This window comes from Gymnodraco acuticeps, unplaced genomic scaffold (genome assembly GCF_902827175.1).
Source record: "Gymnodraco acuticeps unplaced genomic scaffold, fGymAcu1.1, whole genome shotgun sequence".
NCBI classification, from domain to species: domain Eukaryota; kingdom Metazoa; phylum Chordata; class Actinopteri; order Perciformes; family Bathydraconidae; genus Gymnodraco; species Gymnodraco acuticeps.
In genome coordinates, this window is record NW_022990999.1 from 878729 (window position 1) to 893846 (window position 15118).

The 15118-nt window shown below is 38.9% G+C and overlaps 1 protein-coding gene across 1 annotated transcript in view; it reads right to left on the minus strand.

Annotated features, from left to right (window-relative positions):
- Positions 1 to 6408, minus strand: part of clcn6 (chloride channel 6) — a 33534-nt gene extending 27126 nt beyond the window's left edge. Inside the window, exons 1-3 of the mRNA XM_034235948.1 lie at positions 5989 to 6408; positions 277 to 336; positions 131 to 196 (exon numbers count right to left, since the gene is read on the minus strand). Of these exons, the coding sequence (XP_034091839.1) occupies positions 131 to 196; positions 277 to 336; positions 5989 to 6063 (201 nt within the window). The 5' untranslated portion in view covers positions 6064 to 6408. The remainder of the gene's footprint in view (positions 1 to 130; positions 197 to 276; positions 337 to 5988) is intronic.
- Positions 6409 to 15118: the final 8710 nt, after the last annotated feature.

A 15118-nucleotide genomic window follows, 5' to 3' on the forward strand; every position in this document is an offset into this window, starting at 1 on the left:
GAGATATTTTCCTGAACACACAATATACATGGATCTGTAAGATTCCACCTGCTGGAAGTGAAGGCTTTGTAGATGTGTCCTCCACTTTGAGCGACAAGTAAACAAAAGACATTGGAAGTGATCTTCTTACCTTGTTGTCCATTCCCTCGAGAAGCTCCACGTAGGGCTCGTTGATGCAGCGATCATAATCCAAGCTCTGTAAAGCCAAAACGAGAAAAGTCAATCCACACTTGACTCAGACATCTGTACCTGAACACATCCACACTGCTTACTTACCTCATAGTCTTTCCTGGGTAGAATCTCATCCTCTTCATCTTGGAATTCCCCAAGGATCGTCTTCAGGAAAACATCAAAATAGGTTTTATTGTTCTCTAAAGACACATCCAGCCAAGCAGGGACTGCCAAACCCTGCAGCTAACTACAAGTGTTTAGCTGAATACTATTTCATCCACAACATGAAAACCAGCACATAGTTTACATAGAAAATAATCACAGCGCACCCTAATGTCGAGGAGAACATGGGATATCCAGGATTTATTGACCTATGTCTCTGATCGGTCTCTTAGATTTTGATTTAAAGAAATGTGTATTAACTGTAAACAGGTGTAGCAATATGCAAAACATGTTATCTTCAAAAGGTAATCTTCTGAGTGTGTCAAAAAGTACACTTCTTGGTAGAACAGGCTCGTCACACGTCTACTTCAATAGCTTCATTTAGAAATTGCCCCTTTTTCACCTACGCAACATAATAAAAATCAGGCATATCTTGCCTTAAAACGAGAAACGAATCCATGCATTTGTTACTTCAAGGCTGGACTATTGTATTTATTCTCAGGGTGTACCTGAACAAGTTGCTTCAGCTGATTCAAAATGCTCAGCTCGTGTACTAACCAGAGTTAGGAAAAGGGACCACATTACTCCTGTTCTGGCTGCCTTACACTGGCTCCCTATAGAACACAGGATAGAATTTAAAATTCTTCTTCTCGCCTACAAAGCCCTTAATGGGCAGGCGCCATCTTACCTTAAAGAACTCATTATACCCTACTGTCCTACTAGGGCATTGCGTTCCAAGAATGCAGGGTTGTTGGTTGTTCCTAGAGTCTCTAAAAGTACAATGGGAGCCAGAGCCTTTTCTTATCAAGCTCCACATTTGTGGAATCAGCTTCCAGTTTGTGTTCGGGCGGCAGACACCCTATCCGTTTTTAAGAGTGCGCTTAAGACCTTCCTTGATAAAGCTTATAGTTAGGGCTGATTAGATTCAGCCCCTAGTTTTGCTGATATAGGCTTAGTTTGTCGGGGGACATCTTACTTCTTCCTTCTCTCTGTCTATACCTGTGTACTCTCATGTTCCGAATATGTATGCTACTAATCCAACTTTCCCAGAGGTTTTCTTTGGGAGTTTTTCTTGTAAGCTGCAGGGGTCTTAGGACAGAGGATGTCATATTCTGTACAAGCCCCCTGAGACAATTATAAAGTGAATAATATTGCATACCTGCCAACCCTACCGATTTGGGCGGTAGTCTACCGCTTTGGACATGTTTCTACCGCCTACCGATTTAGCTGGCTTTCCCTACCGATTTCAATCTTCCCAAATTATAAAAAATAAAAATGCCCCTTTGGTGCACCATAGACAATGGACTCCACTTTGGCTCCTATCCAATGAAATTGGATTTGCTCATCACGTGATTAGTGATTAATGTCCTGTCCTTGTATGTTTCTTTGTAAAGTGACCTTGAGGTTATGAAAGGCGCTATATAAATTCAAGTTATTATTATTATTATTATTACTAAAGTGACTGAACATTGTATACAAAATACAAAAAGTGATGAAATATATTAAATACATGGTTTGTACATGTAATTACTGTGGTTACATTTCTTCTGATTACCTAATTTGAGCGTGCACATTTTCCACGCGCAAACATACCTCTTTTGGATTTGGAAAGGTTGGCATGTATGATATTGTGCAATACAAATAAACTTCGATTGATTGAATGACCGACAATATAAACTGTAATTTAAAAGCAGATTTGGGGGAAAAAATATCAAGCAAAAAGCATGTAGTTTATTTTTTATATTACCTAGTATTCACAAGTGGATGTAATGCTTCATGGGCTTGATAGGAACGTCTACCCTACGATTTGTACAAGAGACACAGATACATTATTGCACTGCTTTAAACAGTTTCGTATCTCTACCGGTGTCTGTAAATCGATTAGAAATCATGTTTGCACCATATGTTTATGTGTTTTAAGGCTGCTCATGTGATTTTGCCTGTGCTAATGTGGTGTCATCCTGCTCATGGGTTTTTCCGTGCTTATGTGACCTTGTGTGTTTTCTTTTAGTGCCATCAACCTGCCAGGGACTACGAAAGAAAGTTAGCGTCTATGCAGGGCCGGTTTTTGGCATAGGCGACATAGGCGGTCGCCTAGGGCGCCAGTTCTGGGGGGTGCAGCGCTGGCAGCTCTGGGAGGGAAAAAAACATTTTTGCCCGTTGGTGCTCATCCTAATTTTTTTTCCTAAATATGCATAAATAAATGTTAAAGAGGGTAAAATAAGATATGAATGAACAACAAAAATAAAATAAGTTACATGTATTTGTTATTGGCTATGGTAGGTTATTGGTTATGTTCACATACTTATTTGATTATTAAAATGTAAACCGATCTTTTTCATATGGGTGTTTAGAGTTGTACCCCCTAGATAGTCTCTAGTAATTGTGTGCTCAAAGTGCACCAGATTGAAGCATTTTACTTTAAAACATCAAATTGGCTAGAACCGGTTTTAGAGTATAACTTGAGTTATGACAACTGGCGTCATTCTATTATTTTATTTAGATAGATGTATCCGGGGCGTGTACATTGAGGACCCATTGTTGACTTACAGGAAATAAACATATCGATCGCCTCGTTTGTCGTTTACATTAATCTTTTGCTATATCTGCCTTCCTAAGATCACTTTGATGCACATTCAGTACTCGTATGTGAGGTTGTGGGTGAGAGGTGGATATCGTGACGCTTACAGGGAGGTATCGAACATTACAAAGTAGGTGACTGTGTGGATGCCTGTTCAAAACATTGCAAACTTGAATAAATCATTTAAATTATATATTTGTGTCCGACTTTCATTTGTACATCGTTCTTAATGTGATGTATAGTAGCTTTGATAGCTGTCCATACCTTCAGACAGCCTAAAAGTAAAACACAAGTTGTTTACTCACAGCCCGAGCGCTCATCGAGATGACTGGATCATCTATGACAAGCTGTGATCTGCTCCGATTCTATTGTGACATAAGTTCTGTGAATATTCTCCAGCGAGCAAGTTTTTTTAATTAAATACCTGTATCCCTCTCATCACAACAAGACTCTACATTGTGCAGGAAAAACAAATTACATACATGAAAATAACCTTGATGCATAGCTTGGAATGAAACAAACAAACTATCTTCCATGGCTAATATAATATATATATATATATAATATAATATATATATTTATTTATATATATATATATATATAATATATAATAATATATATGTCACAGTAACTGTAAACCACAGAAAAGTAAGTCCAGCGGGGCACAAGTTGAATCCATATAATACGGTAGTTCTATTATGCCTTAACCCATTTCTACTTTTGGGGAAATTAAGGGGAACGTCATTTAGACTAAATAGACCACCTAACACATTTCTGACAAGTAACCCCCCCTAGTGTCACATATCTGAAATGTGATATGTCACATTGAGCTTTAATGGTAAAGTAACTCTTATTTATAACTTAATTAATGAGGATGATTTTTTGGTTTACATTTGTTTGAAGATACTTTTAATTGAAGAATAAAGAATGTATTAACTAAATATAATTTAATCAGCTAAATTAACTGAGCAAATCATAATAATATTTCTAATTGTGCATAGGGCCTATGTCACTCTGGGTTTACTGTGAATGTTTAGGGTTAATGTCCTGATGTGACATCAGTGTCACAGCGATGTTTGTCTCATTTGTTTCATATCAATTTGATCAAGAAATGTTTCCACAACTGGTTAAATGTAATCAGAATCAGAATACCTTTATTCGTTCCACAGAGGGGGAATTCACATTTGTGACAGCAGAAAAGAGCCACAGACAGCTTAATGTTTAACAAAGGACATGTCATGTAAGCATTTTTATTGTTAAATGGCTTGAATGTTAACTTTAGCAACAAATAAAAAGGTTGTACAAATGCTAACGTATTATATGGATTCAACTTGTGCCCCGCAGGACTTACTTTTCTGTGGTTTACCGTTACTGTGACATATCAGTATTAGCCATGGAAGATAGTTTGTTTGTTTCATTCCAAGCTATGCATCAAGGTTATTTTCACGTGTGTAATTTTTTTCCCTGCACAATGTAGAGTCTTGTTGTGATGAGAGGGATACAGGTATTTAATTAAAAAGGAGAATAGCTACAGAACTTATATCACAATAGAATCGGAGCAGATCACAGCTTGTCATAGATGATCCAGTCATCTCGATGAGCGTTCGGGCTGTGAGTAAACATCTTGTGTTTTACTTTTAGGCTGTCTGAAGGTATGGACAGCTATCAAAGCTACTATATATCACATTAAGAACGATGTACAAATGAAAGTCGGACACAAATATGTAATTTAAATGATTTATTCAAGTTTGCAATGTTTTGAACAGGCATCCACACAGTCACCTATTTTGTAATGTTCAATACCTCCCTGTAAGCGTCACGATATCGACCTCTCACCCACAACCTCACATACGAGTACTGAATGTGCATCAAAGTGATCCTATCGGGGCAGATATAGCAAAAGATGAACGTAAACGACAAACGAGGCGATCGACATGTTTATTTCCTGTAAGTCAACAATGGGTCCTCAATGTACACGCCCCGGATACATCTATCTAAATAAAATAATAGAATGACGCCAGTTGTCATAACTCAAGTTATACTCTGATTGATTGATTGAAAAGTTTATTAACAGCTTGTATATTGGGTACAGTACAGTACAGCTCAAAACATACAATTGTTAAGGGGATGCAGACCAGAGAAAGACTTTCGTCTTGTTTACATCAGGGTCCCCCATTTTCAATTCATCATATCATTTAAGACATATAAGACATATTTGACATACAGATGGCTTATTTACAATTTACATACAGGTGGTTTTTTACATACAGATTGCTTATTTAAAATTTTCATTTTAGATTTCGTTCTAATACATCCTAACCGGACATTTAAGACATACCAAGTCTACAGATATACAGTTAGTAACAGAGTCTAAAATGCGAGTATATACATAGATGGGGGGGGGGGGGGGGGGAAGCTGTCCATTGAACGACAGGTTGAGATTTGTACCATTACCGGGGCCAGTTTTGCAATGCTCTCCCCCGAAGGTGCTCTTTAAGAGAGGTTTTGAAGGTAAGTATAGTTTTACTTTCCTTTACAGTTGTGGGAAGAGCGTTCCACCTTGATGTGGCATAATTGCGAAACGTGTATTCCCCCTTTTTTGTGCCAAATCTGGGTTTCACATGATTTGTGGAGCTCCCTCTGGTGTTATGATCATGGTATTCCTTGACCTTTGGGAAGAATGTTGACATGTACATGGGTACCATAGAGGTGTAGTGGATCTTGTAGACCAGGCCCATTGCAAGTAGCTGTACTCTGACTCTAACACCGGCCCTGCGTCTATGGATAAATCTGACACATTTACATCATGGACTCAAGTGCTCATGTTGATTCATGTGCATTGTCCCTTCCTAAATGCATATACATTATTGCGAAGGTGTCGGTTTTGCATTGTGAATGGGTTTTATGGTAAAAGATGTAAGACACCAGAACACAACAGTGTCGGATCAGCAGGGTGGAGTAAGCAAACCAGAACAGTGCACTGAGAAGAACCCACGTGATATTCCGACGGAAAATATCTAATTATGAATTAATCAAGAGACCACCTTTTGAAATAATTCATATTTTTGCCTTACCAGTTCCTCTGGTGTCCGAGTCTCTCCTTCGCTGCAGCAACATCGGCAACAAAAACAGTTTCCACAACACGCCATCTTCGCTGTTGTGTCACGCTGCGTTCAGTGGCTTTGGTAAAAACGCCTAGCACAGAACTATCTAATTCACTAGAAACACCTTACACATTTAGTGTGTAGAACAACAGACAGCTTATTTGACCGCATATAAGAGTAGGGGCTGTGTCTTAACATTTGATTTTTGAATATATGATGATAACGTTATTGCTCTTTGAAAAGTAATATTTCCCATGACATTTAAACGCAGCAAGAGTAGCTACCCCTATTTGTCAAAATGCGGAATGTTATTCAAAATAGTCAAAACTGTGTGTCTTTTACGCATAAGTTTAATATTATATCATAACCGCATTTCAAACTCTTAAAATTAATGCATAATTAAAAAATATCACCCTATGGGAATGTGTAAAAAAACCAATTAATTTGTGATTGAGCTGTTGTAATCATTGTTTACAATATTAAAAACAATGGTATTCACTGCTGCGTTAGCTTACTTTCTTCTTGTTGGTTTAAAAAAACAACTATTTACATTTAAAAAACAACTATTTAGCAGCTATTAATAAAGGTTATTTTTTGTAGACATTTACACAATCAAATGTGTCAGGTGCATAATCAACGTTTTTTAAGTCAGGGTCATGTTATAATTTGTTTACGTCTTTCTTTAACTCTTTCACGAACTCGCAAAGGAGAACTTTCCGCTGCTGTTATAAGGCCCTTTCTCATTTAATCAATTCCCCCTCCTCGACTCCTCGGTTGCGTTCCGATAATCCAAAAATCAGCTCCTAACGTCTAACCCTATCGTCTATTCCTTGACCTCTGAGTGAAACGTCACGGGGTTAAGGACTAGTGGATAGGAGAATTCAAAAGGACTTAGGAGAAGAGACTGCGGTGCTTTAAAGAATCGACTGCACTTTCACTATCCGACGTGTTTATGATGCGCCAGGGGACGTCATGAATGTGCGTCTGCTGCTGTGGGGAAACTATGGAAACTACAGTTTTCTATACAGCGGACTACAACATGGATGTATAATAAGAACGAGGGACTACTGTAAACTCATCTAGAGACTCTGCACCGTGCTCTGATGCTGTTGCTTTATGCTTTATGAACGTGGACAACAGAGAAACATATTCTTCATGACCAAAGTTGGAATTGAAATAAAAAAGGAAAGTGAAACTTATGCTCGTCACCCTCTCCCTCCGGTCCACATTAATACAAATGATCCCAATACGTATGATTATATGAACTATGAAAATATCTAAAAATCAATACAAATGTATTTATTATAAACGTTAGTCCTTAACATCTATCACTGTGTATATCACCATTCAAACATCTTTTAAAAGTTGAACAAACTCCACACAGCTCAGTAAAGACTGTGAGATGTTGACTTTATTTGATCATTTCAGTAAAAACTAACGTTCATATTTCTCTTTTTGATTATAATACTGATGAACGTTCAGAACAAAGCACTTTGGCAACTTACCACATACGTTTTAAAATGCTTAATAATCACTGTAACTTTCATGATATAATTTCTCGGTCATAATCGGTTGTTTCCGTGAACGGCCGACTGTTGAGTGACGGCAAATGCTGCGGCTGCAAGGCATTGTGGGGCAGCACTTTCTCCTCTCCTTTCGGTGAGGGAGGTCCAGTGGTTCCTAAGCTAAAGGAGGTTATAAAGGAAGTTTGAAACCTCCTTTCCTTTCATTTAGAGAATTGGAACGGCACTTAACATGGCTGCCACTGAGGGACTTCCGGGTCATTTCACTTGGTTAGGATGGTTCCTAAGCTAAATGGACTATTGGAACGCAACCCTCGACTCCTCGGTCCTCCGGTAGTGACCCGGAAATGAACTTCAGTGCGCCAAGTTGAAGGACATCTAATTTCTCTAAATGCACTTCGAGGACTGAGAATCGAGCGTCGAGGAGGCTGTCTGGAGGAGCTATAATCAAGGATACACTGGCCGTTTCTCAATCTCAAGGATACTGGCTTCCAAGCCAATATTTCAAGGATGCATACGTCATCGAGTGCCGCCAAAGGACTGTTCCCATCTCCAGCATACTTGGAATTCCACCGAGGCTGCGTCCTTGGTTTGGGGGAAATTTTGAGGCTGCACATGGGTAGACTTCGCGTCCTGAAAATCCCCACAATGCTTTGCGCACGGACCAATTAAAAAAAACCTTGCGGAGAATGGCTGAACCGACGCAGCACACATTTAAATGTAATTATGTAGTGGCGTAGAACATGTGTTGGTAAATATGTAATTTGTTTGTTATCACCAAAAATGTGTTCCGTGAAAGTAAAGCAAGTTCATAATTAAATAGACATCGTGAGGTATTTATTTTCGGTACAGTTTATGTTGAAACCGTTAGAGAGAGTGGCACACTTGTTAGCCTGTTCCATTCTTCTTCGTTTTCCGAAGCCGTGGCTTGGAAGTATACTTGCTTCGTTTCTGAAGGAAGTGACATGGAAGTACGCGACTACCAAGCCAGCATCCTCGCGATTGAGAAACACCCACTGATGGATCCTCCACAGTAAGAACTGGATACAGCGTGGAAGGCGGGGCCTCAATTTCTATGAGAGTTGCTCATTGGCGCATGGATGACAAAATGGGCCAACTTTTGAGAAAGTGAAACGTCACAGATTACCCAGCATGCCTGAGAAGTACCCGTATGTGCGCTCATAGCGCATGCGCAAATTTAACCACGCCCGCCAAAAGGCTCGTTCACATCAAGCACGTCAATTTGCGTACACGTAACAGCACCGCGGGTTCTGGATTATTATGATGGATTTGATATTAACGAATAACGAGGCGGCCGCGGCAGTTAGCAGCTAGTGTCTAGCTAGTGTAACGTCCGAGCCATTAGTAATTATGCCAATGTTCACATCAATCGTTATGTACTTTTATATTACGCTGATGTAACAGGATCTAGTGATGGTTTTGTTCAGCATTGGCAGCTTCACTGTTGAACTTTATGTTGTGCCCAGCATTCTCCTGTGCTCTGAAATCAAAATGTGGATACGTATAAAACAACACTAAAATAAACACTACAATACAACTTGTTATTTGACACACACAAGGTTGTTAATTTGTGTGTATATAACACAGGCTATATACATATATATATGTATACAAATACAAGTATAATTAATACAACTGTTAATTTGATTAGAGCTTTGACACATATATCTTTATTTATTTATGTATAAGTATGACGACTTCCTCGGGCGATATCATATGGTATAGCTAATTAATCTGGGTCAAAACGTGTTGTGCCCACATGCAAAGGTTGTAAACTCTGGCTTATCCCTGCGTGGTATTATAGTAATAGCAAACAGCAACGTTCAACTCCTTTAATGGTATATTGCAAGTGCAATATGAAGCTACAGGGACGTTAATCTACGTCGGTAATATTAACTTTATTTAATACAAGATTTAATCATACAGCCCATGTAGTATAATATTTTACAAATGATGAATTACAGCAAACATGTGCAATATATCCATTATTACAGCTCCGTGGGCAGTAAGGCGATATGGGTACGTTCTTATTGGGCATCCATGGGTAAAGGTAAAACTCATGTAGTACTGAACCATGTAGGCTACTGAACACGTAACATGAACGTGCCGGGCGGCGCGGTCCCGTGGGTTAGATGCACGTTCATAATACAGAGGGAAATAACTCTCAGAATAACGTTATTAGCACATTTTTACAACTTGAGGAACGAATGTTTTTAATAAGGGCTAGTGTTCATACTGGGTAGTTTATCTAGTTTTAAAAATTATCCAACGATTTACAGACCACTCTTTCCCCATGTAGGCCTAAGTCAATGGGAAAAAATGTTTCCGGGCCTGGCAACCAAACGGAAGTAGAGTACCGCCGTTTGGCCACCACGAATATTTTCATCTGACACACGGCCGGACTTATCTCAGCCAATGACAGCTCTGCATGCATCCCCTGGATATTATTTTATGAACTGCTTTCATCGCATCGCGATGTTTCCAGAGAGAACAGCTGTGAGGTCCGTGCAGAAAGCAGAGCAGTGTGTATAATATATATCACTCAGTATAACAGGCCTACTCTCTTTATTTGCTTTAGTTTAGTAGGCTACAGTGGTTCTCAACCTATTCACACCAAGTAGTACCACCTGAGAAAATAGTTGGCTCTCCAAGTACCACCATATGACCAATGTTAAAATTAAGTCTATGCACAGTTCATGCAGGACTCGGAGGCACATTTATTCATAATAACATTATTTATTGTCAACCACAGCTACATGTACAAAGGGCAGTCTCTCTCTCACTCATCACTCACTCACACACCACAAGTGAGAATATAAAGAACAAAATAATAACTTATTCTCACACAACAAATGACAACATCTCATTTCCTATACCAACGTTTGAATGTAGGCCTCCTGCAACAACCTACATTGTAACAGAACATTTCCTATTGGGAATTCAGTTCCACAATAATAATGAAAGCTTCCAGGAGTAGATGAGCTAAGGGCTAATAGCTCATCTTCAGTCTGCTGATGTTTGCTATTGCCATTTGGAAAAGTAAAAAAGAAAAGAAAAAAGACAACAATTAAGGACAAGTGTGTGCTTTTTCAGCTTTTGACCTCGGTCACAGCCTTCTCTCCATTCTTTGCGCAAATGCCTTCTTCCTGAGTCACTTCTCTCCTCCATCACAGCGGCTGTGCATATCACTTTTGTGTTGCTGGCGGAGCCTGCGCTTGTGCTCGGTTGATGACTGTCCTCCTCCTCATTCACTTGTTCATTTTCGCTGGTAATATTCTCCTCTGTACCTCTCTCACAGCATAATTCAACTTTCTTCTTTCTTTAGCTTGCTTGCAACGTTCGCTAATCGTTCGCGGGTAGTATGGTCATCATTAGCAATGCCAGAAATACATTAAAAACAAATTTTGTTTCTAAATCTAAAAACAACAATAGCCTATATAACTTATTTAAACCACAGTTTCAATTATCTCAATCTTATTTTCATTCATTGTAGTATTTTGATAGTATGATTTATTTTGTAATTAATGTTATTCAATCACGCCTCAAACTGATGGCCCTTGTCCCTATAGCCTGTTTTAAATTGAAGTTGTCTGAGGTCCTTACCACCAGCTGCTCTTGCAGTAATAAGTAGTATACCTTACTGTCCCAAATGTGCTCAATGTAGTGACTGCTTTTCGTCTTTTCGTTTACTTGTGTTTTCTGTATTTTATATGTCTGTGTTATGTGTAAGAACGTGTAACGTTGCTTGGCCAGGTCAGCATTTTAAATTAGATTTTGTCTCAATGTTTTCATCTGGTTAAATTAAATTAAATAAATTAAAAAAATATTTTGTATATGTCAGATTCCTCCTATTTACCACTAGCGGGAGCTGGCGTACCACCAGTGGTACGCGTACCACAGGTTGAGAACCACTGGTTTAGTAGATATCTACAAACAAAGAGTCAATATTTTTCTAAAACCATTTAGTGGTAATAAAATACACAACGGCTGTAGCCTGATGATATGCTTTAGGAGCTGTAGGTGTGTGTGTGTGTGTGTGTGTGTGTGTGTGTGTGTGTGTGTGTGTGTGTGTGTGTGTGTGTGTGTGTGTGTGTGTGTGTGTGTGTGTGTGTGTGTGTGTGTGTGTGGTACAGTGTGTGCGTAGATGCAGCGGACAGACAGGTCTCAGTTGGTTTGGTGTCCTCTGCTTACTTTTAATACTTGTAAATAAAACTTTTGGCCCGTAATTTATTTTCCTCATTGTAGCGACCAGAGAGGGGGGGGATATATCCAGTCTCTGATTGTGTTACATTATTATGAGAGTGCTCTGTTTGATTCTGAAATTGTATATATTTATATAAATATATATATATATATGTGTGTGTGTGTGTGGTGTGTGTGTGTGTGTGTGTGTGTGTGTGTGTGTGTGTGTGTGTGTGTGTGTGTGTGTGTACAGTTGCAAGAAACAGTATGTGAACCCTTTGGAATGACCTGGATTTCTGCATAAGTTGGTCATAAAATGTGTTCTGATCTTCATCTAAGTCACAACAATAGACAAACACAGTTTGCTTAAACTAATACAGGGTTCTTACACCTTTTCCAAAGTCAAATTCAAGCACTTTTCAAGCATTTTCAAGGTGCATTTTCCAGCTTTTCAAGCAGCTTACAGCTGTTGTAAATTACATTTTATATACACATACTCAAATGATTATTTCCCTACCTCACATTAAATCAGATGTTCTTTATGCTATAAACAACCAAATGTGTGTTTCGTGATAGCATTCTACACGAGGATGAAAAATTAAAGAAAAGAAAACTAAGTTTAATATTTCAAAATGAGTGATCTATACGTAGACTGGGCATCCCATATAACCTGGCTGAGCCAATATACAACAATCAGCCAAATAACTTTTCAATACATTATTGATTACTATTTTTGAGGTACTTTTAGGTTGGAAGTGAACATAAGTCAGAGGTAAATGGTGTACCTTTACTCCACTACATGTATTAATACCTTTAGTTACTTCACAGATGTGGATGGTGTGAAATATAACCAAGTGTTGAATCATACTTTAGTTCCACCTGGAGTAAATCCACCAGCTACCCAGCAGTATACAAAGTCCTTCAAACTAGCTGCACCTTTACCAGCTTTGAGAACACTTTCATGATCAATCTTTATAAAACATATCATATATATTATTCTGAAATGGACCAATCTGCACAATGACTACTTTTACTGTCACTACTTTCACTATATTTTGATGAGAATACTTTTCTACTTTTACTTGAGGAACATTTTGAATGCAGGAATTTTACTGTAACAGAGTATTCCTACACTCTCTGGTACTTCTACTTTTACTCAAGTACAAGATCTGAGTACTTGTACTTTTACTCAAGTACAAGATCTGAGTACTTATTCCACCTCTGGTAGTGTATTAGTCTGAACTGTAGCCACAAAATCACGCAGAGCTGCATACAAATAGACTCACAATGGTAACAAGTAGAAAATAATATTTACAAATGTGTACAATGATTTGTAGGTAATGCTGACTACTCAAGAAACCTGACTTATACATCTTCAAAGGAAGACTGTGTTCATTCTACAATTACATGGGATTAAAGCAACATGTAGTTTTACTTGTATAATACTTCCATTTTATATAAAAGACAGTTTGTTTTCATCTGTTTTCAAATAAACAAAGTATTGGCTTTCAGAATATTAAACTTGTTTCGGCAAATTCAGATGATAAATACAACTTTGAAGCTTCGGCATAATTACAAGCAGAGAACGGACTAATGTAACATCACAGCAAGCATAACAACAGCCGGTGTTTCTTGTAAGTGTTTCCCCGGTACACAAACACAAAAATACACAAACACACTCGCGAGCTTCCCCCAGACCAGTAATACAAACGAAAATGTGTCTTCGGGTCAATGTGACTGATTTCGATAGAGCAAGTTACATTTGGTTTAGGCACGAAACATACTACCAGTAGAAATACATTGCTTTCAAAATCGCTCTGTGTCGAATCAATAGATTATATTTCGTGACTATAACACGAAATGCCGTGAGTGCTTCATCCTCTGAACACCGCAGAATGGCGACTGTAACGCACATAACATAGGTACGCTCCTCTGAAATGATTGTCCCCTGCAATTATTATTATTATCCCTCATGGAGTTCGCTATTCAGCTTGCTAACGTTAGCTTAAACAAACGTAACATGCAACGTTAGCCTAATCTAAAATGCTCTTCTACGGCGTACCTTTCATGTGGCTCGTCAGCGCAGACTCTCGCATCGTTATTTGTTGCAAACTTTGCAGGAGGCTACTCGTGGGCTTGACCCTCGTCTTAGCCATGGCTTGTATTTGTCTTCTGCTAGCCAACGCTCGTTGAAACTGCAACCCTCCTGGCACACAGTCATCTATCACACGTAACACAAACACTTGCAGGTCGCGCGCATAGCACGGGAAGGTGCAGCGGAGCTGTTTTATGTAGAAGCGAAGCAATTATTTTCTTTTAATCTAAAAAGCGAACTATTCAGTCAGACAGCAATTTATTGTAAAAGTAAAGCATTTACATTTTCAAGCACTTTATCTCAATTTCAAGCACCATTCCCAAAATGCAAGCACTTTCCCAACCTTGAAAATACCACCTCAAATTTCAAGCATTTTCAAGGATTTCAAGCACCCGTACGAACCCTGCTAATACCACACAAACAATTATATGTTTTCATGTTTTTATTGAACACACCATGTAAACATTCACAGTGCAGGGTGGAAAAAGTATGTGAACCCCTAGGCTAAAGACTTCTTTAAGAGCTAATTGGAGTCAGGAGTCAGCCAACCTGGAGTCCAATCAATGAGACGAGATTGGAGGTGTTGGTTAAAGCTGCCCTGCCCTGTAAAAAATACACACCAGTTTTGAATTTGCTATTCTTCAGAAGCATTGCCAGATGTGAACCATGCCTCGCACAAAAGAGCTCTCAGAAGACCTACGATTAAGAATGGTTGACTTGCATAAAGCTGGAAAGGGTTACAAAAGTATCTCTGAAAGCCTTGATGTTCATCAGTCCACGAAGACTAATTGTCTATAAATGGAGAAAGTTCAGCACTGTTGCTACTCTCCCTAGGAGTGGCCGTCCTGTAAAGATGACTGCAAGAGCACAGCGCAGAATGCTCAATGAGGTGAAGAAGAATCCTAGAGTGTCAGCTAGAGACTTAAAGAAATCTCTGGCACATGCTAACATCTCTGTTGACGAATCTACGATACGTAAAACACTGAACAAGAATGGAGTTCATGGGAGGACACCACGGAGGAAGCCACTGCTGTCCAGAAAAAACATTGCTGCACGTTTGAAGTTTGCAAAAGAGCACCTGGATGTTCCACAGCACTACTGGCAAAATATTCTGTGGACAGATGAAACCAAAGTTGTTGTTTGGAAGGAACACACAACGCTATGTGTGGAGAATCCAAAGGGTTCGCATCTGTAGCCTGTTATTGTCTCATTATACCGCACTGAATGAACCGTGAATGAATTAAAAGTAAATATATAAGTCGTCATGAACACATCTGTC